Genomic DNA, 27,179 nt, shown 5'->3' with positions numbered 1-27,179 from the left:
TTAGGCAAATACTGTAAACAAGATTTTCCTGTAGGAAGCACGAGTCTTTGCACCAGGTGACAGGTAGGCACTCCCATACATAAGCTATAAGGGTATGTGCCGCTGTAAAAGGTACGGCTTTCAAGCAGTAAAGTTTGGAATAGGGTACACAGATACGTACAAATTACCAATTGACATGCATGAAGGGGGTATTTTATTTGTAAAGAGGCTCCATTCTCGGATACATTCAACAGATAGACGATATTTAAGATGCACACATCGACTAAGGGATCCTTTATAAACCCGACTTTGGAAGATGATGAGGCGACTTCGGTCAAAACCAAACCACTGAAACAGGACAAACAGGAAGGGAAAGCCACAGAGAAGGAATCTGGTCGTGTGAACGCTGCACAAGGATCAAATCGTGCCTTGTTAGTGCTGGTCATCACTATGTGCTTAATTTCATTCGTGGTTCTTCTGCTGACATTATTGATGCTGTTCGAGAAAATCGGCGACGAATGTGGCTGCTCCGCAGAAGAAGGTATAAATGATATTGAAAGTACTTTGAAGTATATGTAAAGTTATTTAAATCATTTCTGTATTTCTTTGCCAGCGGATATCAGTCACTGCCTTAGAATGTAAACGAGGCGAGGATTGCGAAAATCCAGAATTAACTTCAGATTTTTTTTCGGGAATTACCATATTACGCTTCGTTTTCGAGTTTTAGAATTTCAAGGTATAGGAATTCCTTTTCTGCCTCTTATTCTTGAGTTCTTGAACATAGGTCTGAAATGTGCTGTGCCATTAGTTTCAAGATCAATTTGGCTGAAGGAAATTTAAGATCTCTCGTACTTTTACGTATTTTTTTCTCTCACTTGAAATCTACGCTTAATTGCTTTGGCTTTTTGTTATTATAAAAAAAACAAATTGATTCCATTTTTTTAGTCGTCCTTCTCCTTATAAATAAATGTCGCCATAACATTTTCAAAGAAGGTAGCTGTCACTTAACATGTCTCCGCCTCGCGGATCCACAACTAAATTTTCGATAACGTTATGCATAAATTATCATCAATAAGAGGATATACGCATAAAAGGTGGCGTTAATTTGTTATATTATATATGTAGAAATATGGGTTTTAAAGTACTCTTGCTCACAGGTTGTTATCTTATTAAATCTATGCTTACGCTTGAACCTCTTTCTACTTTTAGCTTCCTCTATCTCCCCCAAAAGCATGGCAACGGATTCAGCCCTTAAGGAGAATATCACAAACCTTCAACTGGGTTTGGTAAGGATATGTATTTTGATTAAAATACATCTCATATCCCACAATCACAAATAGATGGAAACTTGGCCCTTATTTGCTTTGGAAGACAGAATTAACAACAACATAGCGCCAATGGCATCTGGATGCGACAGTTAAATTGCAAAGTGAAAGAGTGGTAACGAATTAAAAATTGGTGTAGCCAGGGCTATGAAAGTGCTACGGAAATTTGCATTTTTTTGCCGTAATTATCCTTTGTCTTCGGGAGTGCTGGAATGCTACGTAGCTTTGTATGACAGAGAGACGGCCAGAACGTTAGCAGGACTATTGTACGTTTTTATTCTCCATGAACCGTGAATTTAAAACAACATGGTCCTTGAACTGTGAATGACATGCTTGTTGTAGCACGTAAAAGCAAAAAATAATGTTTTTCAATCATAAAACGTGACAAGAATTCTGCACTTTTTCCGTGAAAATCGACCTACCGTGCAAGGAAGATTCCTTTTGGACACAATTTGCGCGACGGCTAAATATTTAAGAACAGTTAGTCAGTCATTATTGCAACATCACCATTGAAGCACTAAAAGCACTCAATATGGAGGCTTGAGTGCACAAGACTTCCTCGTCTATGATGTTATTTTCCGTGAAACGCGATTTACCATTTTTAATAGTCGTGAAATGTGCTCATGACCACCCCCCCCCCCCCCCCTTACCGCCCGTCTTTGATAGTGTTCATTTATTCTTCTACATCGGGACTGCGTAAACAGTAGCATCACTGTACTGGTGTTAAATATTTGAGACTTTGGGAGTGCTGGACCATGGGAGCAATAGATTTGTAATTATTTTAGAAGTTACAAGTGGATCGCAGGACTGTGGAACTGACTAAATACATGAAGGAAATAACACAGCCTGGCCTGGCTATTCTCGCGCCAAGATCTCAGTCAACCGTACTATTAAATCGTAAGCAGCTAACAACCCGCGTATTTTCTACGACGGTAACTGATTAAAATGTGTCTTATCTTTTCTAAGAATATTTTGTTAAAACACTGGCAGGTTATGTCATAATTTTGTCAGTGGGATATTTCTGTTCCATGAAACTTAAGCAGTTTGCAGGATACTTGACTCCACAACGTGCCATGACTACAAATGCACGTTTCGCTTCCGAAAGGAGTGAAATGAGGGAGATACCACCCTTTTTAAACGAACTTCTTGTTTAAGATTTGCCTTTCCTTTGTTTCAGATGAAGCAACTCGATGACCTCGCAGATTTCAAAATAAAGGTAAAATTTTCCATGATCGCTGTATCTTTGATTAAGTTAGGATTGGCTTTATGAAATGACTAACCCACCAACCGACCCATGGACCCACTGATTTACTGTCCTGAAACAAAATCCACTCATTTTTAAATCTACTACCGCCCTTTACTAAAATTGCAAAAAGTAAATTACCGCAAAAATGTTTCCGCCAAAATTTAATCCACAGTAGTAGTACACATCGTTATCATCTATACATGTGCATCAAAAATAATGTTTTAACATAGCTAGCAGAGTCGCGCATTCAAATTCAGTACACGTAAGCGTGCACCATAATCCCATGGTGCGCGCTGGAAGCGTGAGCAAATCGCTTCGCCAGAAAATTCTTTTTCTCGCGCGGGTTTTGATGTACATTTTGATTTACAATTCCACAGGACCGGCAATGTTAAAAAACAATTAGTTCATGTTTAGCGTGCACTATCGAGTTATGTGCACTTGGGAAGTTTGGAGAGCACTCAAGAAGCTAAAGTTGCTCTCGGCTATCGCCTCGAGCAACTCTTACGATTCTTTCAAGCTCTCCAAACTTCTCGCGTGCATCCATAACTCGATAGTGCACGCTAAAGCATAAACCAATTGTTTATTGGCGCCTATTAAAACGTTTCTTTTCAAATGCTTGCGATAACCCGTATGAAATGGAACAGGATCGAAGATAGTCATAGTCCATTAACAGAGCAGTCAGCCACTCTAGATCATGACTTTATTGCAAAAGATTGAAATTTATTTTGACACTTTTTCAACATTCGAATGGTGTTTGACCTGTATTTTGATTGCTACTCAAATAAAAACGAAAAATTTGAATTTATTATTGAAATAGAATTCCTAAAAATCGCAAGTTATGTCATAATTTTGTCAGTTGGATATTTTTGTTTCATGAAACTTTGCAGTTTGCAGGATTCTTGACTCCACAATGTGCCACGACTACAAATGTACGTGTCGCTTCCGAAAGGAGTGAAATGAGGGAGATACCACACTTTTTAAAGCGGAACTTATTAATCAAGATTTGCCTTTTCTTTGTTTCAGATGGAGCACCTTGATGACCTCGCAGATTTTAAAATAAAGGTAAAATCTTCCATGTTCGCTGTATCTTTGATTAAGTTAGGTTTGCCTTCACGAAATGACTAACCCACCAACCGACCAATGGACCCACGCATTTTTAAATATACTACCGCCCTTTACTCAAATTGATAATAGTTTTGAACGTACAGGTCAGCGTAGTACCTCGATGTTTCCTTTTGTTTTATTTCGTTCCGTGTGCATTCTATATTTTCCAATTGCCCATAATACACTTTGTTTGCCCCCCAAATTTTGCATAAACCATTGTTTTCAAATTCTCTTGGGAGGACTGCATATTTCCAAAACAATACTTTATGCAAAATGTGGGAGGCAAACAAAGTGCATTATGGGCAATTGGAAAATAGAGAATAGCCTGAAACCGGGATATCTTTGTCTCCGCATGGCCTTTTACGGAAGTGGGCAAGAGAGTGCTTTAAAATATGTAGACGTTAATACCTAGAGAGAGAATTTAAATGACTTGAATCTTCTTTGCACCCTACCCTGGAAATACGTGCAACTAAGAGATTACTGCAACACCTGACATCACTTCTTCAGTATCCTCGGATTTGTAGAGTAGCTTATACAGCCAATATATCTCCGAGCATATCACAGTAAGCACAGTACAACGGGCAAAGACCAGACCACAACACCGGGAACTCTATGCCCTACTCTTAACGTTAAGTGTGTAGGTTCTTTTACGTCCCCTGCTGACCATAACACTGAAGATACAGGAGAAAACGGTTTATCGTCCTTATCCGAGAAGACTAGAATATGCTAGTCAGTTAATATCACTTACTCCCCAAAACACAGGTCCATTACATTCATATCAAACAGTTGTTTTCCTGAGGCCGTGCTTTCACAGCAATCGGCAAGTTTGTGTTGTGTGACTTACTGAGTTTTCTGATTCCTATCAAATACAGACAGAGGCTAGGTACAATGCTCTCCGAGATGATCTCAACATGACAAGGAGCGAGTTGCTGCTGATCACTGATAACATAACACTCACGTTAAAGGTTCGTCGACAACTCTTTCTTTTAGCGTGATTTACCTATTTGCATGTTTCCTTTTTTTTGTTTATTCTTTTTTTTTATCCTAACATCTTCCGGATAAGCTCGGATAGTTCTTTGTCAGGCATTAAGATTAATTATCCAACAAACTGTCCAATGCCCATATTTGGTCAGGATATACATGACTTACAGGACAAATAGCCTGCATTCGTACATACTAGAACAGTGTACAGTATAGCGTTATAAGTGCGCTCTGATCAGCTACTCAAACTTCGGATATCCTTTGCTATTCACTTTCCAGCAACTTGCGCGCGAAAAATGTAATTGTTGAAAGGTGTATATGAGTAGTTAAAAATCATCATTTTTGGTTTTTCATTTACTTTTCTGAGCAAGTTAAGACATTTTATTTTGAAAGGCTGCCTTTTCAAGGTGTTCTTCTCTCTTTATTTTAGTTTGAATACCTTGATGCTGTTTTGACTCGGTTGAAGTCCGCCTTGAACAGGACAAACACTGACCTTGCAAGACTTAAAAGTACCCAGACAAAGGTAAGAGTTTTTATCATCTTTGCCATTTATTGAAAACTAGGTTGCGTTAACATTTTAAACTTCGGTCGTACAAGGGGTGGGGGTTATTCTGAATCAGCCTTAATCGGGTTTAAAACCTTAGATCGTAACGACATTACTGGTACTGAATTATTTCATAAACGCGCATTGGATGTAAGGTGATAACGAAAAAAAAAACCCTGTAGCCCCAAGCTAGTTATAACAATCTCGTATCCAACGCCTTTTTTTTTCAATATTATTTAGCAAACGAATCTTTTTTATAATTATAATTATTCTTCGTTTGCATGATATTTCAAGTCAGTCTATCTAAGTAAATCAATTGCATCTGCCTAGTGGACACATGATTTGAATAAAACGTGGCGCGGTGTTCTGAATTTTGAGTTGAATGGAACAAATTCTTGTAGGAATTTACAATAGCTTTTCAATTCCGGTAAATAAGTGGCCGAAATAAAAATACAGTGGCCCAAAGATGTAAGATAAATTACAATCGCTCACGGTTAAACTGAATAACTTATCTTCACACTGAATAAAACGTTTCCGGATTCGTGATGAGACCCGGATTTCGTTTAGGTTTTTCCAATAAAACTTTACCTTTTTCAGAAAAGTTACAAAAAAAAAAAATTCAAAATGCTGCTGTCGTTTACTCCTTTTTTATGCAAGAAATTTTGAACTAATATCTATTAAATCAAATCTCAACTATTTTATTTTGTAGGAGAAAGTGATTTACCATCAGACCATGACTCCATCTTGGCTTGTTGCGCATGCGTCCTACATCAACAGTTATCGTTTGAACACCACTGAACAACTCGCGTTCACCGACGGTCCATCAGAAGATGAAGCCGCTCTCCTAAAAGTACCCATGATTCCTGCCAATGTCTTGCACAATTCCACCCAGCTGACAGTTAAAATTGTGGTTTCGAATGACGTCGATATCGCATCAGGTGAGGACAGCGATATCAGATATGGCGTGTCTGACGGGATAAGCTTTGTTGGCTTTCAGATTCTCAGTAAAGAGAATTACGAAGAATACGCCAACTGTTATGGAGTTGAGGGTTCCTCTGGTACCACTTTAACTGGAAGAAGGTATATCAACTATTATTGGACCAGCCCAAGTGACTCTTTCTATCCCGGCCAGTTTGTCATCACTCTCAAGTTGGATGCACATGAAAACTGGGGATCGTGCTACTCTGCGCACGAGGGGGGGTTTGTGAAAACTGCTGGTTACAACAACCGACTGGTGCTCAGCAACGGACTCAGTCTTGAGGTTTATAAAGATGACAAAGAGGAGAGGTCTGGGATCAATTTCATCGAAGTCACTGTTGTAGAGGATGTCTAGTGTAAGAACTCAGCACGCACGATCTACTATGCAACTTACTCATGCATGAAAAAATGAGCGTAATATCACTTATAGAAAGAAATTTTTTTATTGGCGGTAAAAATAAATGAAAAAAGAACTGCAGAATGGAATGGTATCAACAGCTTCAAATTCGATGAAATTTTAGGCATTAGTCGAGGCGAATTTTATGTTAAAATTTTAATGCTGCTCTTTTCAATGGTAATTATTGTTATATTTGCATGCTGAAATAAACCCGTTGGTGAAAAAAAATGTGTTCAGCTTGACGATTTTTCTTCGTAACAAATTTGAGTCCTTAACCACACAACGCGCCATTCTGTAGCACGTTCCTCGTCCTCTTACTGAAGTTCGGAAAGTAACGACCCTCACTACGCGATAAAATTTCTCCGCTACAAGTATATCTGAGACGTAGCCAATCCCACAAAGTAACAACCCTTCAAAAGAAGCGACATCAACTTGACGTGCCATTCTGCAAGACTGCTGAAATTGAGGGAATTGGATACTTGACCCTTCATGAGATTATTCGCTTTTTAAAGAACAATATAAACCACATTAGTATATGCTAAAAGAGTGCATAGCGTTTTTGGCGAGCGCTGATTGGCTATTTAAACTTCGAATATCCATTGCTGTTCACCTCCGAGCAAAGCGCGAGAAAATTGTAATCTTTTACAGGGATAAACTAGTCAAAAATCATCCTTTCGGGCAATATTATCTTTACACCTTCGCGGCTCGGTAAATATCCACCACTAGCCACCGACTTTGAGGTGAATAGTTGTGCTAGACAGGAGAAATACGACAATGTATAACAAGTGACACCTTAAAAATCGTGCACTGCCAACAGACGATTTTTCTTAATTTTAACTTGCAAACAGGTGCATTTTCATTTGTTTGCGCTCCTATTTACTCTTTTAAAAATAGAAAAGCAAATTGCTCTGGCCAAGATAAAAATAGAACATGACATCACCCACAATCTAATTATATCCACCGCATTTTATTCATGAGTCTATGACGTCATCAAGATAATTTATTCCTCCGCAGATTAATGAGATTCCTCTGCAAAAAAAAAAACAGAAGTAAAACATCCCTACTATACTACTCGTATCCCACCTCTTTTTTTAAATACTACAAAATGAAACCCTTTTGTACACAAAAATGAATCATCTACGTTACACTTTAAGTTGTAAAACCAATGGTCAATATTAAGTTACTTTGCTTGTTGCGTTTATGTTACTTGCCATCAAACGCTGGAGTCTCAAAATGAATAGACGACGTGCCGCGAGTCAGATCGTTCTGCGAGGACAAAAATATTGGACATCAAACGGTTGGTATATTTGCATAACGCGCGCCATTGTCGACAAGTATTTTGCATATGGCTATATTTAGTAACTAATAGCTAAGTTAACCGTCAATTATATCGAGAAAGTCACACATTACAGTCAAACCGGATGTTCTTTTGATGGGAACTCTGCAAAGTTGCGGCGCAATGTTCCAATATTGATTAAAAGCGGAACTTGGCAACTTGCTCGAGCAAATTTGAATTGGAAGTTGCAAGTTGCGACGAGCAAACTGTCAATCAATATTGGAACATTGCGCCGCAACGTTGCAGAGTTCCCATAAAAAGAACATCCGGTTTGACTGTAAATGTCCTTTTTGTGATCAACAAAAAAAAGGCGATGTGTGGTTTGAACCATCTGGCGAAAATTACCTCCAGTTTTTTAAAATGTCGGCTGTCGGATGAAATCAGTCCCAAAGAAGAAAATTTCTCTATGGTTTTATTTAAAATGCTTATTTTCCCCGGAGCTTTTCAGTGTTAAATGGTCTTTTTGAGCAAAATAAAATAATTATTCCTAATCTTATGCTTATTGTCTTGGATGAGACCGCTCAGTTTTCACAAAAACTAAAAACTTTGTTGAAGAAGTAAATCATGATCGATTGTAAATTTTGGAGAAAACAACGTTATCAGGGGTTTGGTGTTGGAATTCGTTGTTCACTCCATTTATAATTCCTAGCCCATTATCCAAAAGTATTCAATCCCTTAATCTTGTCGATATTCGATATTCATTCCAATTATTCATTATTCCGAGACAGTACTCAATGTTCCTTTTAAATCGCATGTCAAGTTACAGAGTGAAGTAAAAAAGTATATTGCGACTCTCAGGATCAAACTCATGCTAATTGCTCTGCAACAGATGTTTGAATTTTAATCAGTTAGTGAGTTTATACTTCCTTTACTGTACTGGTGATTACGACCTCTCAAACTCATGCTAATTGTTCTGCAACAGATGTTTGAATTTTAATCAGTTAGTGAGTTTATACTTCCTTTACTGTACTGGTGATTACGACCTCTAACAAGCCAAAGCGATTCCAGCATCAACTTACCATCCTTCGCTGACTAAGGTGCAGTAGACTTCCACTATGTTTCAGATAACTTGAACAAGGCTGTTGCGAATGTTTTTTCTCAACTTGAAAAGTTTACCCTTGCAGCCGTTTTTGGGGATTTTTGAGTGGTACTCGGCTATCTTGGACGATATATATGTCAGGTTCCTTCCCCTATATCTCTACTCCTTAATTAGAACAGAGATGAAACATCAGCCTTTCAAAATCAGAAAATAGTTTGGACAAAATTCACGTCCATTTCTGAGACTTTCCACTTCTATCTGAGAGCTTTCTTTGCCCCAAAATATTGTAACCATGCATATCAAATACTTACCGTACATTTCAGGTATATAAATTATACGATGTATTTGTACCGCAGTCGAGCCAGTGGCCCTATCTAATTTCCCGTTATTTAAACTTTAAACTCATTCAATACCTTGGTAATATTTGCTGTTTTACAATAATTAAATGTAGAGAAGGTAGCCTTTGTTCTTAGGGAGAACTAAATTATTAACTTTACCATTGCAATCATCCAAGAGTTGTCACGATATTTCAAGTCATATTTTTTTGATGTGCAAAATTTCTTTCAAATTAAAGGATACCCTAAAAATAATAGTTTTTAAGGTAAAAAAGGGAAAAAAACTAGTAAGAGGTAATAATTCGCCATGTTTTTTCAAACTCTGGAAACGTTTTATGTCAGGTGGTTGCAACTTCCCTGGCGCCACTGTCTTGCACGTAATTTCTGCAGGTTCTAATTTTTACGATTTTTTGCGTTTCATTTTTCTTTTTTTTTTTTCATGATTGAAAAAATACGTGCAAATATGAGATACCGCAAAAATGTTTCCGCGAAAATACATTCAACAGTAGAAATATCAGTCCACATCAGTATTATCTTTACTTGTGCCTCATAAATTATGTTGGTGCCTATGAAAACGTCTCGTTTCGACTTTATATCAGCGATAACTAGTGAGATAATGTATGAAATGGAACAGAACTTGTTCATAATCCATTAGCAGAGCTGTCAGCCACTCTAGTACAAGACGTTATTGTAATAGATTGACACTTAATTTGAATATTTTTTATTGTTACTCAAGCAAATTAAAGATGTTGTACCTGAATTTGACTTCCTTAAAATCGCAAGATAAACTATTTGTTTACCAATCAAAAAACTATGTTCCGCAAAATTCAAAAAAAAAAATGGCCAATCCTCAAAATTGAACTCCCGCAGAAATGTTGTGCCATACGGTAAGCTCTTTAAAATTTAAGTTTACCAAAAGAAAAATTAGACCAAGTAAGGCAGCTGCTCGTGACGTTTCTTGAGTGAGCATATGAGCGGGACACAAAAAATCGTTGTTGTTTTTTTATTCACGCTGCAAAAACCGGCAAAACATTTGTTGCGGACACAAAATAATTCTGAAAAAAAAAAAAAAAAAAACAGAGACCTTTTTTTGTGCCTCGGACAAATTTTACACAAATGGTGTGTCCACAACAAAGTGTCCTCGCTTGTCAGGGTCCTTAGACAATCATATTTAAAAGCGAGACTTTAAGAATTCTTCAAAGCGGGACTTTTAAAGATTTTTAAAAGGTACGCACAATTACGGAGTCTTAAAAAGTCCACACATTTAAGGAGTACTATCGGTATTACTTTCAAAAAAGACTTAAAAGCGGATTTTTCAAAAAGTTTAAAATGTTAAAATTTAAAGTGGCACTTCTATGAAGTGAGTGAGATGGCGTTATATACTAGGATGATATAAAATGGTTTTCATGAAATAAAATACATTTTGAAATTGACGTACACGTAGACATGCAAATTACAAATTGACAACTAGTGTGGTACGTTACTTATTAATCGGGCGTGGCCGATTTATAGTTTACCCTTTGGGCGTCCTAGACGATAGTCTCCTGTCGGCTAAAAATGACGGGGATAGCCTGGGCCAATCGGTTTCATTTCAGTTTTGACAGTAAATCGTTGCAGGAACACTGGGTCGACTTTTGGGCTAATCTGCAATCTGGTTCTCTTCTTTGCTTCGGCGGGAGGACAGAGAAAAAAGCTTAAGGGGTAAAGTACTAATAGTCACCATTGTGAAACTGTAGTTGCTTTGACAAGTTGAAGCTATTTTTGTAAATAAAAGGGGTAACGTCATTCATGTCACGCAATGTTTTTGTGGGAAACTTTGAAACTAGACGCTTTGCTGGTTTCTACAAATAGCAGTGTGATCTGGCGGTACATTTTTTTGAGGCGGACTCCACTTATTTTTTATATATTTAGCAAGAAGTATGTCGATTTTCATTTCCGCACAGTTGGGTGTCAAAGTCGCCTGTCACAAAGAGTAGAATGTTTGCAAAACATGATTTGGATATATTTTAGATTTGACTAGTGACGTTAGTAAGACACTTCTCAAGACGTCAGCAAAACATTGGCAATGTACAGTATTGGTGCGAACTTGAATGGAATTTTTTACGAGATCAGTAAAGCTATCGAATGAAAAGATGACTTGAAAATGAAAACTTCGAATAATTATAATTAAATACCAATTGAATTTTAGTTGAGAAATTCCGGAAGTGACATCTGTGTTCAAAATAGGAATTTTTGTACAACTGAAATTTCCGAAAAAAAGACCGCATGTTTTGTGAAAATCACAGACAAACATGATCAGGAAAACAAAACAGGCCAATGGGTTTTATTCACGAAAATACAACTTTCTTAAGAAAGAGTTTGTAAACAAGACAATGGAATCGAATTACATTTCACACGAAATTTGCATACATTTGAACTTGCAAAAAAGAAGTATCTCTGCCGAGACATAATAGCGAGACCTTACATTAATAATAATTGTATTCTGATCTGATTGTTATTTTTTATGCATTAACTATTTGAAAGTGGTTCTCATTGATGAAAACAAAACGGTTTTTCATTCACTGCTTGAAGTATTTATAGACGTGAAAACATTCGCTTAATCAAATTACATTCTGCACGAAATATTTTGTATCCATTTGTCCCGAAACTTTGAGGAAATTGAAATCTTTGTGGACAGTACTGCATAAAAGCAGTTCATTGAATTGAATAAAAAGATAAGAACCATATTGATAAAGGAAATTTCAAAACTTTATTTTGGCTCATTTTGACGAAATTCAGGATTTTCAAAGACTGCCAGTAAACGGCTGTATCTTGTCTGTCTCTAACGATTTTGCTACGGTTTCGAACGAGCTAATTTTTCAACATGATATCATGGTAGCGGGCAGAAGTCGGTTCGTTCTGAATTTTTCAATACGGTAAACAAGTTACAGGTCAATAGACAGACCCTCTGTACAGTAAAAAACGTTTTGGGAACAAACCATTGTGAACTTATTTTCTATGTTGATCAGTAAAAATCCTTAGTACGACATGGGGTTTGTTATCAAGTTCGTTAGTACGTTAATACTGCAAGGTGTATAACCTCAGAGAATTATTATTAAGTGTGTTTTGTTTTATTAGCGGTTTATACTCTAAGGTCTTGGTATGGGAGATCAAAATTAAGGTAAATTTCTCTTATTATCTGATTGCTTGGCACAGATTAGTATGATACTGAATTGGTTAGGAAATGTAAACAAACATTAAATTGAATGAGAGTAGAAAGGGAGGGACAGGTGGGAGTGAAAGGCTAAGGAGATGGAAAGGGAGGGAGAATTAAAATCCATGCTTGGTTATATCACGCAACCTTTGACTTCTGTTGTTTTCTCACAAGAACAAAACTTAAGGTGGGGTTATACCTGAATGTAAATGGAACTTTAAGAGATTTAAAGAAGGGATTGAAGAAAAGAATGGAAACACCTCCAAACAGTTGACCCCCTCGCAAGAGCACTCCGGGTTGTCAGGAGACTGTTTGGTGTCCGTCCACCAATTTTTAACTTCAAATTCAAATTTTAAAATCACACTAAATCTCCAAGATTTCTTATTTGTCTAAATTTTACTAATCCTTTGAGAAAAACTATCACCTCCCAGACATCCCCCAAAATCGTCCAAAAATTAACAAAATACTGCAAAACAAATATATATTATGGGATAAGTAAAGCTTTTTTGGATTCCTTGAAACGCGGCTGAAATGGTTTTCAGTGTTTTCCAGCCCTTATACTTTGGGTCAGTACTACTATTCTTCACCAGTTGCTCTTACAGTAATGGTATGAAACAAATACCTAATCATTGGTCAATAAGTTGTGATCATTTTCTTGACAATAGTAGTTACCTGATTAGGAGTTGTATACTGTTCCATTAAAGTGTAAGGGCTGGAAAATACTGAACTGCGTCAGCCACCAAAAGCGTTGGAAAAATTGGTCTTCAGGTAAAAACCCCGCCTTTATTAAGTATTGCGAAAAGGCTGCACTTTGCTAAGTGTTACAAATTTATATTTTCTAGACGTCTAGTTCAATCGTTTATTTGTATTGTGCGAAATATATTTTTATAAATTGAGACCATTATGTCATTAAGTAATAATGCAATCTTGAAAACATTCCAGATTTTCATTATTAAATAGAAACACGAAAAATTCAAATTTGGGAAAACAAGCCTGTCAAAATGACGTTGCCATGGTGATTTCAAGTTACTGGCACAATAACTTATCCTACCAAATTATTGCGAGATAAATTTTAGATAAACGCGCAAAGTTTGGCAGCGTTTGGTTGAATCTTGAAAAGGTTATAAGCGTCCAAAGTCAGCGCGGGCCTCAAAAGCCCCCCCCCCCCGGCCTGAATAGGTTTAAGTGACTGTTTTTCCAGTGATTTTTTACTGTACTATACCCTGCCTTTCAAGTCAAAACAGATAGCTAATTATTAAGCGCCCGATTTTAAGCTTCTCAAGCTTCTCAAGCTTCTTGTTTGTAAAGAGCTCCATTCTCGAAAAAATTCAGCAGATAGACGATATTCGAGATGCACGCATCGACCAAGGGATCCTTCATATACCCATCATTGGAAGGTGATAAGGAGACTTCTGTGGAAACCAGGCCACTGAAACAGGAAAAACGGGAAGGGAACGCGGCAGAGAATGAAGCTAGCCCTGTGAACGCTGCACAAGGATCAAATCGTGTCTTGTTGGTGCTGGTCATCACTATGTGCTTAATTTCTCTCGCGGTTCTTCTGTTGACAGTATTGATGCTGTTCGGGAAAATCGGCGACGGATGTGGCTGCTCCGCAGACGAAGGTACCAAAGATATTAAAAGTACTTAGGAGCATGCGAAAAGTTATTTAAATCATTTTTGTATTTCTTTGTCAGCGGATATCATCTTCCTGCGTTTAAACTTAGTAGAGGTAATGTCTGTAATAAGCCAGAGCAAGATTCTGACTTTTTATGGGGAATTACCTAAAGGCGCTTAGTTTTCGAGTTTTAAGGTGGCTCGATCAATAGTTCCCTAATTCAAAGCAAGGCACAGCAGCAAATATCGTTTGTCTGAAAAATATTGCACTACCTTGAAATTTATACGAAAGGACTTTGATACAAAATTGCTGCATAATTTTCTAGAAATGTTGCAAAACGCAATTTAGGAGTTTTGAGCAGGTTTTTGAGCATTTTATTATGATTCAGAGAACTAAGGAATATTTTTTAGGCGAAAAATGGCCTTCATCGACGAATGGAAGCTGTCTAAGCTTTAGGTTAGATATTTAAATCGCTGTCAGAAGACAATGGGCACGAGCAGACAGTTATTATAGGCAGTTATTTGCCAGTCACGTGGTAGGCCCTCGGTCAATGAAAAGGAAAGGGAACATTATAACAGAAGTATTTTATAGACAACGAATAAATAATAAATTGGCAGTATTAGAAAGTTTTTGTGCTCAATATTTTCGACAGGCGAATCGAATGGTCGATTTTCATGCCAGTCGGGACTCGCCGAATCCCGCTGAATCGAGTCTGAAGGTGAAATCGAAAATATTGTTTTACATGGAAATTCAAAACTATTTGAAGGAAAAAACTACAATGCGTTACCATTCTTACTAAGAGCTACCCATATACATTTCTAAAAATCTCCTGATGCTCTAAAAATCCTAAAAAAAAAAATCCGGCTTTTTGCGTCTAGGCCTAACTTAAGGCTAGATAAAAAATTATGCCTCTTATTTTTGAGTTATTGAACGTAGTTTGAAATTTACTATGCTGGTAGTTTTGAGATCAATTTGTATTAAAGATATCCAGGATCTCTCGTACTTTAACGCAGCGTTTTTTTTCGTCCGAAGTCTACACTTCGTTTTGGCTTTTGTAATTATAAAACACAAAACAAATTGACGGCATTTTTTACTGATACGTCTGTCCTCTTTTTGTTTATAAATGTCACAATTACATGTCAAAGTAGTATATTAATAAACTTGGCTCTGCCTCGTAGATCCACAGCTACTTTGAAAATGGTATCACGAAATTTACCATCAACAAGAGGACAGGCACATAAAAGGCTGGTATCAGTTTATTAAATATATGTAGAAGTACGGGGTTTTAAATGTATATGCTCACGGTTAAGGTTCTTTCTATTTTTAGCTTCTTCTGCCTCTCCTAAAAGCCTGGCAACGGATTCAGCCCTTAAGGAGAATATCACAAACCTTCAATTGGGTTTGGTCAGTTTGGTAAGGACATGTGTTGTGATTAAAATTTACTAACCAATGATCCCGTTATAATTATCGCATATCCCACAATCACAAATGGATAAATTGCATGCTCTTGGCAGTGGGACACTAAGCCCTAAAAGGACTTTTGCAAGCTAGCTATAGCTACGCGCTGGAACATCCAAACCAAAGCGACTTTAGCCAGTCATGCTTGACTTTCTTTTGTTTTGACCGTTAGCTGCAAAGGGCCCATTTGTTTTGGCTGACAAAATCAACAACATTATGGCGCCATCGGCATGGGAACGCAGCAGTTTAAATGTAAAAGCATAAGTGATAAAGTTTAAACGAATTTAAAATAACACAGCTGGTCTGGCTTTTCACTCGCGCAATTGTCAGTCAATCATCAAATTGTAAGCAGCTAACAAACATCTCGCGTATTTTCTACAGTGATTACTGATAAAAATGAGTTTAATGTTTTCTAAAAATATTTTGTTCAAACATTAGCAAGGGGTTCATTTTGTTTTCATGAAACTTTGAGCAGTTTGCAGGTTTTTGACTCCACAAAGTGCCAGGAATGCAGAAGTAAACTCCGCCCCGAGTTCTTACCCTTTTATATACCATTTTGACAGAAATTGTACCCCTTTCGTATACCTTTCACTGAAAAAAGGTACCCCTTTCATATACTTCAATATGACGCGGACTTAAAACAGGACGTTTTCTTGTCATTTTCATGTAGCGCTTAATAAATTAAAATAATACAGCCATAAATTGCGTCTGTTCGAAATATTTTAATTGAAGGCCCTTTTAAATACCTAAGTGACAGATTTCCATACCCTTTCATATACTTAAACTCGTGAAATTCCTACCCTTTTATATACCCGAAACCTTAAAAAGGTACCCCATTCGGGCGGAGCCTCCCCGTATAGGCCATTATAGGGAGTACCCCCCCCCCTCCCCGGGTTCACTCCTCTCCGGATTTTTCATTTATTTTCCTTTCTTGTAGAAATTACTTCTGAGCAAATTAAAGCATTTGATTTTGAAAGACTGCCTTTTCAGTAATCTGAGTTTCCGTGTAAGTCAGAGGGACAAAGGTGTTCTTCTTTAGTTATTTCAGCTGGAATACCATGATGCTGTTTTGACTCGGTTGAAGTCCGCTGTGGACAGAACAAACACTGACCTTGCAGAAGTTAAAAGTACTCAGACAAAGGTAAGAAGATTTTTTCATTCTGTGAATTTAAATATGAGCTAGGTTGCTTTAACATTTTAACTCTGGATTGTCCTTAATGGAGTTTATCGTAATGACATAATTATTCCATGTGCGCACGTAACCCCAAGCTAGTTACCAGGCCCGGTACAGGGCCAGTTCAGGTACAGGGTATTCTGTTTACAATAATTTTAGATATTTGTTGTCAACATTTATGCATTTTTAAGGTATTTTGGTACCCCAGGGGGATATTGGTATCCCACTACACCCCTGAGTTATAACAATTTCGAATCAAACAAACGCTTTTTCGAGTTTCAATCAGCTAATAGATCGTTTGAGATTATAATTCTTATTCGTTTGCTTGGCATTTCAATTTCGATCTAAGTAAAACAATAATATTGTATCTGCAAAGTGAACACATGATTTGAGTGTAAAGCAGCACGGTGTTCAGTACTTATGTTGACTTGACGTAACACATTTGATTCCATTCCGGTAAATAGGTGGCCAAAATATTAAATATACCGTGGCCCATAGGTGTAAGATGAATTTAAATCACTCACGGTTAAACTGGATTTGTGATGAGACGCGGATTTCCTTTAGGTTGTTTTATACAATTCAAAAAAGTTTGCCTTTTTTAATAAACGGCACGCAATGCATGCAGAAGCGATGACGTTTAACAAGCGCCTCTTTAATATTTTTCAAAACAAAGGTTACGTTATATTGTCGCGTGACGTCCGATAAACAACATACGATACACGCGAGCAAGCTTAAGGTCAAACGGTATCTCGCTCACAGCGGCCCTTTGTGGTCCTGTTTATCAAAAGAATTAAGAAATTGCTGTCTTCGAAATCTACTTGAACTTTTCGAATATAATTAGTCTATTTCGTTTATACACTCTAGTGTTCCTTTCTAACTGCACTGGAATATTTTGCTTTTGTGTTCTACGCAGCTATTTCTTGTTAAGTTAACTTGATTTCTGTCCCGGGGTGGGGGGGGGGTACTCCCATCTATAGGCTATACAGGTATGTGCCGCTTAACAGGGTTTGCTTTTTTGCCTCCCTGACTCTGGAACAGGGTATAACGCGTTCCAAACTAAAATGTGGCATTCCAATTTTGATAAATGTAGGGAGAATGACGTAAATACTCTGAAAATTACTTATTTTTACTAGTAAAATTTAAACTTAAGTCGGAAAATGGTTTTTGTGCGTTGCAGAAACTCGAGCTTCTTTTGAAAAAAGTCAAAAACCGGCCAAAAATGATTTGTGCAGTTTTCGCGGAAAAGCAAAATTACCACTTTATTTAAAGTATTATTTTCATCATTTGCCCTGAATCCAAATATTATGCTAAAATTAAGAAGAAAGACAACTGTGTTTGCTCGGAAGTACAAAATTCTTCCGAGTGAATTTCTTTGATACAATTAAGTCCTCACTAAAACTTTCAGAAATTCTGAAAACGATCAAGTCCTCACTAAAATTTTCAGAAATTCTGAAAACGATCAAGTTCTCACTAAAATTTTCAGAAATTCTGAAAACGATACAACTCACACTAAAATTTTCAGAAATTCTGAATACGATAAATCTCTCACTAAAACTTTCAGAAATTCTGAACACGATCAAGTCCTCACTAAAATTTTCAGAAATTCTGAAAACGATCAAGTCCTCACTAAAATTTTCAGAAATTCTGAAAACGATACAACTCACACCAAAATTTTCAGAAATTCTTAATACGATAAATCTCTTACTAAAACTTTCACAAATTCTGAATACAATAAAGCTCCATAATAACACTTTCAGAAATTCTGAAAACGATACAGCTCCCACTAAAACTTTCAGAAATTCTGAAAATGATAAAGCTCTCACTAAAACTTTCAGAAATTATGAACACAATAAAGCCGTCCCTAAAACAGAACTTTTAGCAATTCTGAACACCCTTAAGCCCTCATTAAAAAAATACATTAATTCTAAGATAAATTCTGTTTTAAAAGATCTCAATGTCCCTAATGACCCCAAAAAGAGTTCAAAAATTCTAATCTTCCTAATAATCTAAATCAAAAGTTCAAACATTCTGAGAAAATTTGTTAAAATTCAACCTTCTTTTACTGAAAGGAGAATAAGATATCCTGATCTTTCAACAAAACCTACAAGCCTTGTCCCTTTTGAAGTAGTTCAACTTATTTATATTCTGTGCATAAGAACAATATTTTAAAACAATGAGCTTGTGGCGGCTACACGTACATGTACTTTACACAGTCATGCATGTCAAAGCATATTGAAAAGAAGCCCCTATGAATTAAAAATAGCCTGTGCATGTACATAACCCAAACTTAGTGTTATGCCTACATGCATATTTAAATTATTATCATTTATTGTAAGGTCACAAATCACTATGATGAAGATGGCATGCTAATCCTCAGTTAACTGAAATCAGGACTTTTAACAATACAAGTCTTGGGGAGGTCATCAACCCAGTGTCTAGCTGCTTGGGGCATTCTGTGGACTTTACTTTCCCTTTCCAGTAACTCAGCTTCACTTCCTCACTCTTTCACAATAGAAAAGGTTCACAGCCACTGACTTTTCATCTTAATATTCTCCAGATGGACAATGACAGTTTCAATAGGATTTCATGTTGCTGTGGTGGCCTACATATCTAAACCTGAATTAAAGAGGCATGCTGTAGTTATTTGCATGTCACAAATAAAAAATAGTAGTAGTTACAAATGACTGGGTTTATTTAGATGTGAACTTAAACTTATTTTTGTTCTAATTCATTTTCATAAATCAGAGCTAAAAAAATAGCTTGAGACAGAAATACCATAAGTCATTTATTACACATGAATTCTATTTTGAGCATGGATATACATGTATGCTCAGTAATAACAGAAAAGAAATAAAAATAAAAACTAAAACCATGAGCAAATCATCACTGAGGGCAAAAAACATTGAAAACCATAGTGACAATGCAAATGCAAATGATAATCGCTGAGCCACCTGAGTTTCCATACACAACAGTGTTGACTGAAATACATTTTTTAAAATTACCAGTAAAGGGTCTTTTAGCCTATGTACAGCCATCTCACTCTGCTAAAAAATCGCAGAACAGACATCTGTGTTATGGCGTTCTTAATCGTGTTTTCTCGGAATGTGTGGAAAATGATCTGATTGGCAGTTACACAAAAACCATTCATAATTTATGTGGGTGATAGCTTGTCGCATTCCAAATTATTTCAGCCCGCGGCGAGCATTCGATCTTTACAGCCTATTGCCTCTCACTTGTTTCTGAAGGGCAAAATATGCAGTAAAATGAATTATTTAAAGCCAGGACAAGTTGGAAAGAGCAATAGTTTTGTGAAGACAAGCTCTGGAATTTATCCGTGAAGGCAATTGATTACTTGGATTTAATAATTGTGATGCCACAATGTATTGTATGAATGATACTATCTTTGTCTGGTCTGCCTGGCTTCGCCGAAATTTTTTGTAGCTTTACTTCAAGAATGAAAAAAGGTTGGTTTTAGAGATTTTGTGCTGTAAACATTTTGCTCCTTGGATTTTATCAATCTAGTGCTTTGTGTTTGAGCTCGATGATGTTTTATCTCCCTTGTTTGTTGTGTTATATTTGGAACCGCATGATTCAAATCCAGTCAACCAGACATAATTTATGTGAAATTTAAATTAATGACAGCAGGGTACTGGAACATGATAATGGACACAGACGTTCCCTTCGCGATTTTTTTGAGCGGAGTGGGGCAACTGTACACAGGCTAAGAGTCTTTACAAAGAAAAATTTACATGCACACGTAGCCATGGCATGTTCAGTACTGTCATCCAGCAGAAAAGGGCTTATGTTCGGGGGGAGGGGAGGAGCTTATAACCAGATATATATTTTTGTTTTCTGATAGTTGGGCCTACATGTATAACCAGGGGGCTTATACCGGCTGTATTTTTTTTTGGTTTCTGGGTAGTAGATGGGCCTACTGTATAACAAGGGGGGCTTACTGTACATAAAAAACCCATGAGTAAGAACCTACTTTTTCCAGGTTAGCCTAAGTAGGTTCTTCTATAACTGGTAATTAACACAAATTTGGGCTATTCAGGTTCTAAATAGGTTCTTATTTTCTGAAAAAATTTACATTGTTGCATATAGGTGGGAGGCACGGTGGCCTAATGGTTAGCGGGCTTGACTCCGAGTCGAACGGCCCGGGTTCGAGGCCTGGCCGGGGCGCTGCATTGTGTTCTTTGGCAAGACACTTTACGCTCACAGTGCCTCTCTCCACCCAGGTGTATAAATGGGTGCCGGCGAATTAACTGCTGGGGGTAACCCTGCCATGGACTAGCATCCTATCCAGGGGGAGTAGCAATACTCCTAGTCGCTTAATGCTACGGAAACCGGGATAAGCTCTGGCTGTATGGGCCACTTGGCTCGGACACAGACTTTACCTTTTTTATGTAGAACTTTTAGTGGTATTCGGCCTATTCCTGGTGTAAAATTTGCATACCACATACCGGTAATTGCTTACGGTATGTAAATATAAAGAACTTATCATTCAGTATATGAACATTGCAGTGTACACTGCATATACAACTGTACGTTCCAAAAGAAAGTTTTAGAAAATACAGTAAGAACATGTTTCCAAATTTGAGGCTAAATAGGTTATTATAAAAATGGTGTCTAATTTGCAATTTTTAGCCTTACAGGTTCTTATACAGTGTATGTTAGGTTCTTATTCACAGGTTTTTACTGTATAGCCAGAATTTTACAGTATGAGCTCATACCACAGGCAGACAATCCTCTGTGTTTGAGGCTGTGTGACATTGGCATCACTCATGGGCATCATTATGTGTGAACTTTTGTGATTTTATGAGGTTTTTATTCCTTGCTAGCCATCACCGCCTCCAACAAAAGCACATACGAGAAAGAGACAGTCTCTTTCCCTTACTTTTGTTGAGGGCGGTAACAGCTAGCGAGGAATTAACGGCCTCAAAACCTCATAAAATCACAAAAGTTCACACAAACGATAAAAGGTAAGTGAACTATATTTATCTGGCTTACAGCAGATCAAAGTTTGTGATTGAAAGATGCAAAATTCAGTATTTTATGGAGCATTTCTTACGATCAGTTGACTCAAGCCGAGATCGATCCTTACAAAGTACAGTGAACGCGTGAGATCAAATAATGTAGTGGGTACTGTGATGCTTAATGCACGTTACGCGGCCTCAAATACAGAGGATTGTCTGCGTGCCTCACAGGCGGCCCAAGCTCACGATGTGGGGAGTTCAAATAATACTCTTTTGAAATACGCGAAACGTGACTCTCGCCTGGTGGCATATGTTGGTGTTGTGTTACAACGATTCATATTTATAAAGGTTTGTATGGGAGTTAACCCTTTCGAATTTATAGCCAAATATAATGATATTTTGACAATAAAATCAACTTCCCTCGATGTCTTGTTGTAATATCTGTTGTTATCTCGGTTCTCAGGCTTAAAACGCCTCGGATCGGCCTGAGAACCGAGATAACAACAGATATAACAACAAGACATCGAGGGAAGTTGATTTTATTGTCAAAATATCATTATATTTGGCTATAAATTCGAAAGGGTTAACTCCCATACAAACCTTTATAAATACGAATCGATGTAACACAACACCTCCATATGCCATCAGGCGAGAGTCACGTTTCGCGTATTTCAAAAGAGTATTATTTGAACTCCTCACATCGTGAGCTTTGGCCGCCTGTGCGTGCCTGTGCTCATACATGTACATTGCCTCTTACTCAATACAGCAATCTATACATAGCTAATCGATCTTTAAAAATCAATAAACTAGTTAAAGAGGTCAATGAATTAAGCTTGAATACACGCCCCCATTCTATTTCTAAGACATAAACTGATAACATTGCATGCATAATATCGATCTCGCTGTCCTTTCGGTTGAGGGACCTGTCGTTTCGTCAACAAGTACCGTGTAGTTTCGCAAACGGGCAGTTTCAACGAGCGTTTATAGGTAACACTGGGGCGATTTCAAAATATCTGGCAACTTCATATGAGCCGAAAGCTAAAGGAACGAGGAATTACAGATTACAGGCACTTATAGGTTGGCGAAAAGACCAGTAACAAAAATTACATTTTCTACTCACCTATATGCATTGTGATTAAGAAGAGACTTCTATCCCTCATATTTTCGGAAAAGCATATAGATACGTAGTTCCTTCGCCATAATTGCAGAAAACTTCGAATCCGCCTGAAAAACGGTCATTCTTGAGTCTGCAGTTAAATTCTCCAGCGGATTTCTCTGGCTTAACCAATCATGGTACTCTAATCCTCCCACGTGACTATTGAATTCGTTGAATCGTTTCGTTTTCGGCCCGCTCGATTTGAATTATTCTGCTGCTCGTTCAACACGGTTTGTTTTCAAAACTGTAAAGCGTTTTTAATAGTATTAATCACGTTTAGGATAACAGGTAATGCTGTATAAATCTTGTGTGAAATGAAAATAGTGAACAAAAGCTTGGGATTCTTGGAGCCGATCAAAGTCCTTGTGCTTTGAAGTGTCAGTAGAACACCGTGCAACATGTACACCATGTCAGTCTTGGTCGTTTACAAAGTGTTTTGGTGAGTAGAGCTTTTATATGTACATCTTCTTAAAACCAACTAGAGCTTTAAGCTTAGGTTTAGTCTTTCACGTAACTGGCGGCAGAGGCAATCACTTCATTCACACAAACAACATTGTTCAAATATTCGACCATTGTATTATCCGCCATTTTGTCGCACAAATAGTCGGAACGATTGCAGAAATTTGAGAATACCCCACCACTTCATTTACATGCGTCGGAACGCTTTGAGAACGAGGTATAACTCAATAGGCACTTTTCCCGAGGAGCGATTGCAGAATAGGGAAGATATCTGTTTACAGACATTGTCTTTGTTTTTTAAATGTCCAACAAGTTGAACAAAAGAGCTCTTTGTTTCGCTAGCCAATAGTTTTCTTGTTGGCACATAAATAACATTATTATACAGTAGAATTACTTTGAAACATGTGATTGGTCGAGAGCAATCAGACAATATACAGTAGCATGTAAACTTGACATGATAACCCAATATCTGCAGCAGATATTGGGTTATTGTGTTGAGTTCAAAGTCCGCCTAGTTTCCAAGCCCCTCGTCCCTGCAATGTTAGCGCTGTCAAACTTTTGAAAGTATGGCTGAGCGAATCGCCTTCGTTTCCGACGAGGAATTGAAAGTTTTGATCGAGAACAAAGATTCTAAAAACACTAAGAAAACAGCAAAAACAAGTGTAAAAAATCTGAATGGTTATTTGAGGGAGAAGAACCTGGAGGAACCACATTATGTTAGTGCTTATTTTGAATTAAAGCCATTTTGCATCAGATAAAAGTCTTCGTTTGCAAATTGTTTGAAAACATACAATAAAACAATTATTGAATTCGGTTTTCGCATGATATCATGAATTAAAACCGAGGTCTGTTTATCTCCGAAGCTGAAAATAACACAGATCTCGGTTTTGATAATTCACGATATCATGCTCGACCTCATCCAATAATTGCTTATTGGTAATACATGTAGGTGATGACAACGATATCTTTGCTATACCCCGCCTCTTCATTTACATGTGTAGGAACGATTAGGGCCTGTTTTCATGGAGGGAGGGTGCCCCGGCTAACCGAGTTACCCGGCTAGAAGGGATGAAACATAGCCCGCCCTTACATACAAAATTCACAGCCCTTCAGTTCTACCCGCGCGTCACAGTGTTAGAAAACCTTGTATAGCTCCAAACGATTGAAGAAAATTATGGTTTTTGAATTACAGTACATGTAGGATATTATTCCTACGAAAATTTCGAATTTTGATTTAATAATAAGCTGTTGCCGAAAGAAATATTTACCAGCCTACAGATAAAAATAATTTGATGTAATTTTGGTTAAAGAGCACTGTTTTGGTCAAGAATTTATACATTTTATGCCGTTAACTTCAAAATTAATTTAATTTTAGAACACATGCAAAGACTTATCCCCAGCAAGCCGTGATAGCCCAGGCATAACGGTTTACATGGCAAAAGGCTATCCCGCATAAAAGGGTGCCCTGGGCAAGCAGGCCGAGTGCGGCGTTAGGTGGGTTTCCTGTCTAGCATGTACTAAATGCTTCAATGGATTTTTTACAGAAACTTATGAAAAGTTGGCTCGCCTACATGTATGGTAGCTCTTTTAGCTTGGCACGCGACTTCGATGCAAACAGGCCCTAATAATTCTTTAATACTACATGAAAATTACCTAAAGCTACATGTAAATGTGGAATTCATTTGCTTTTCATATTTTTTCAGGTTAAAGTAACGCAAGAAAACACAGACAAAGTACAAACAACAGTTTTATATGACTGCAGCAGTTTTGCATCTATTCAGAAAACAGCAAGGAGCTAAGTCTGATGTTAAACAACTATAAATTCATACATGTATGCCAATCAAAGGTATCAGTTTAGGCATGTTAGAATTGAACCTGGGGCATTTGTGACAGTGTTATTCTCGTAATATATGACTTGTAAAAAAAACTTTCTAACAAGTCTGCATTTCAATATCTGTGAGTATGCCTAGAGTGTACAAAGCCTTCCTATAAAAATTCTGAGTTTGTCTCTAGTCAGTGATTCCAAAAAATACTATTTTTACAAAGCACTTGGGGATTCTGGATCATTCCAAGATATGTAAAAACCTGCAAGTAAGAACCTAAAATTTGAAAACAGGTTCTTACTTTCTAAAGTTGATTAAAATGTTTGCTTTTGGGAAAATAAGGTAGGACAAGGCTTTACTGTACATGTATAATACAATGTCATGTTGTGAATGATTAGTGCTTCATTTTTACAGAAACACTTGTCAGGTATGCAAATTTAATACAAATAATAGGAGGAATATCATCCTTAAATTAATATTCTATAAGCAACAATGAAATTGACCCTACTAGAACCTAAATAGCTTAAATTTGTGTTCACTACCATTTATGTAAGAACCTGTTTAGGCTAACCTGGAAAAACCTAGGTTCTTACTCACAGTTTTTTACTGTATTCCTAGGATTTTCTTTTTCGGTTGAGGAGCAGGGAATGGACTTTTAGAAATTCTAAGCCAGAGAGAACAATAGTAGATTGTGGAAGCTCAGCATGAAATTTTGAATTTACAGTGTATGACATGGAATCTGCCATTCACATTTCTTTCATGAAATTTGGCAATAAAATTCATGGTAACAAAAAGCGGTTTGATTTGTAAATCCCCCATTTGAATGAATATTTTCATACATGTTATACAGTACATGTACAAATTGTAGATAAACAAACTCCATTTGATGTTAAAATATGCAGTGATATTTTGTTTCGTGAAGCAAACAATCTTTTCTAAGTGAAGTTTGAAGAATAATGTGCCCTCTTATGAAAGGCTGATGTCCAAGATTACAGTAATATCAGTGCATGTTGCAACTCGGTTGCTGCAACTCGGAAAATGGCTTTATACCTATATTTGGTCAAGGAAACATTATTTATTAGGGATAGTCAGGGAGTTTTGTGAGCTAATGTCTGTTCATTTGTTAGGTTTATTTACCAGTACATTGTACATGCATTTCACAGTTTACGTAGTAATATTATTACCTGTAGCTAGGACACTAGGTTACAATACATGCAATTCTTCAGCACTAAAATAGCCTGTTTGCAGGCTTCCTTGTAGAAATAAAATTATGCACATGTATAGGCCAAAAGGGTGAAGGAATAGAGCTGAGCATGGTCTCGGCAGAAAGATTATTTGTCCTATACTGAAGAATTCTGGTTATAAGCCCCTTCGCCTAAAAGCTTCCTTGTTATAGACTGACCCAACCTGGAACTTCCAGAAAGGAAAGAATAAATCCGGCTATAAGCCTAAGGATACAAGCCCCCAGTGACAGTACTGAACAGAGCTAAATGTTGCTTTATTTTCACTTTATGACTTCAAAACATAACTCATGAACTTTGTCGTGGACCATTTGAAATGTTACAAAAAACTATATTTTTTATTTCACCTAATCGCCCAGAAACCATAAGCCTCGCAATTTGTAAGCCCACCCAAGACCCCTTACGAATTGAGTATGCCCAGGGCTTACAACCAGAATTTTACGGTACCTTATTAGGAAGCCTGTCCATAGACTACATGTACAATATAGGTGGCATTTTGTTTAAATGTGTGCAGCAAAAATAAAAACTTTTGAAATGTTATTTATGTGCCTATAGAAATCATTGCTAACAATGGGTTATTCGACTTCTACAAGCCTGTTCTTTTATTTGAAGGGTTGGGTTGAGGTGAATATTATTTATCTTTTTTAAATTATAGAGTGTTTGTTCTATTGCATGTACATGTAGATCTCCTCCTGGCTTCACAAAATTTAAATTTAATTTTGGGGGCATCAGAATTTTTGAAACTTTTTTGAGGTCCTCAAGGGTGTCAGAAATTCTGTAATTTTTCAGAATGTATGAATTTTTTAGTGAGCTATTGAGG

At 37.1% G+C, this 27,179-nt stretch overlaps 2 protein-coding genes across 5 annotated transcripts in view; both read left to right on the top strand.

Annotated features, from left to right (window-relative positions):
* Window positions 1-27,179, top strand: part of LOC144635213 (uncharacterized) — a 70,046-nt gene that overhangs the window by 41,121 nt on the left and 1,746 nt on the right. For 2 of the 4 annotated variants that reach the window (XM_078494301.1, XM_078494303.1), the window contains exon 6: window positions 16,579-16,671. In XM_078494301.1, coding sequence (XP_078350427.1) covers window positions 16,579-16,671 — 93 coding nt within the window. Of the gene's footprint in view, window positions 1-5,065; window positions 5,159-5,888; window positions 6,733-16,578; window positions 16,672-27,179 lie in introns of those variants that run through there. The other 2 variants (XM_078494304.1, XM_078494300.1) reach the window with 2 other exon arrangements.
* Window positions 141-4,649, top strand: LOC144635597 (uncharacterized). Its single transcript, XM_078494687.1, has 5 exons — window positions 141-520; window positions 1,189-1,265; window positions 2,482-2,520; window positions 3,574-3,612; window positions 4,527-4,649. The coding sequence occupies exons 1-5, from the start codon at window positions 250-252 to the stop codon at window positions 4,647-4,649; spliced, it is 549 nt and encodes a 182-aa protein (XP_078350813.1). The 5' UTR covers window positions 141-249.

This window comes from Oculina patagonica, chromosome 13 (genome assembly GCF_052425735.1).
Source record: "Oculina patagonica isolate OP01 chromosome 13, crgOcupat, whole genome shotgun sequence".
In the NCBI taxonomy this organism is placed as follows: Eukaryota; Metazoa; Cnidaria; class Anthozoa; order Scleractinia; family Oculinidae; genus Oculina; species Oculina patagonica.
The sequence above is the reverse complement of the archived record's forward strand: the minus strand, read 5'-3'. Positions and strand labels throughout refer to the sequence as shown.

What these genes read in the sequence shown, in the direction of transcription:
- LOC144635597 (XM_078494687.1), top strand. Translation starts at nt 250, where the DNA reads ATGCACACATCGACTAAGGGATCCTTTATAAACCCGACTTTGGAAGAT. An exon ending in TCGCAGATTTCAAAATAAAG is followed by an intron (nt 2,521 to 3,573) that starts GTAAAATTTTCC and finishes TCTTTGTTTCAG; the next exon opens with ATGGAGCACCTTGATGACCT. An exon ending in TCGCAGATTTTAAAATAAAG is followed by an intron (nt 3,613 to 4,526) that starts GTAAAATCTTCC and finishes TATCAAATACAG; the next exon opens with ACAGAGGCTAGGTACAATGC.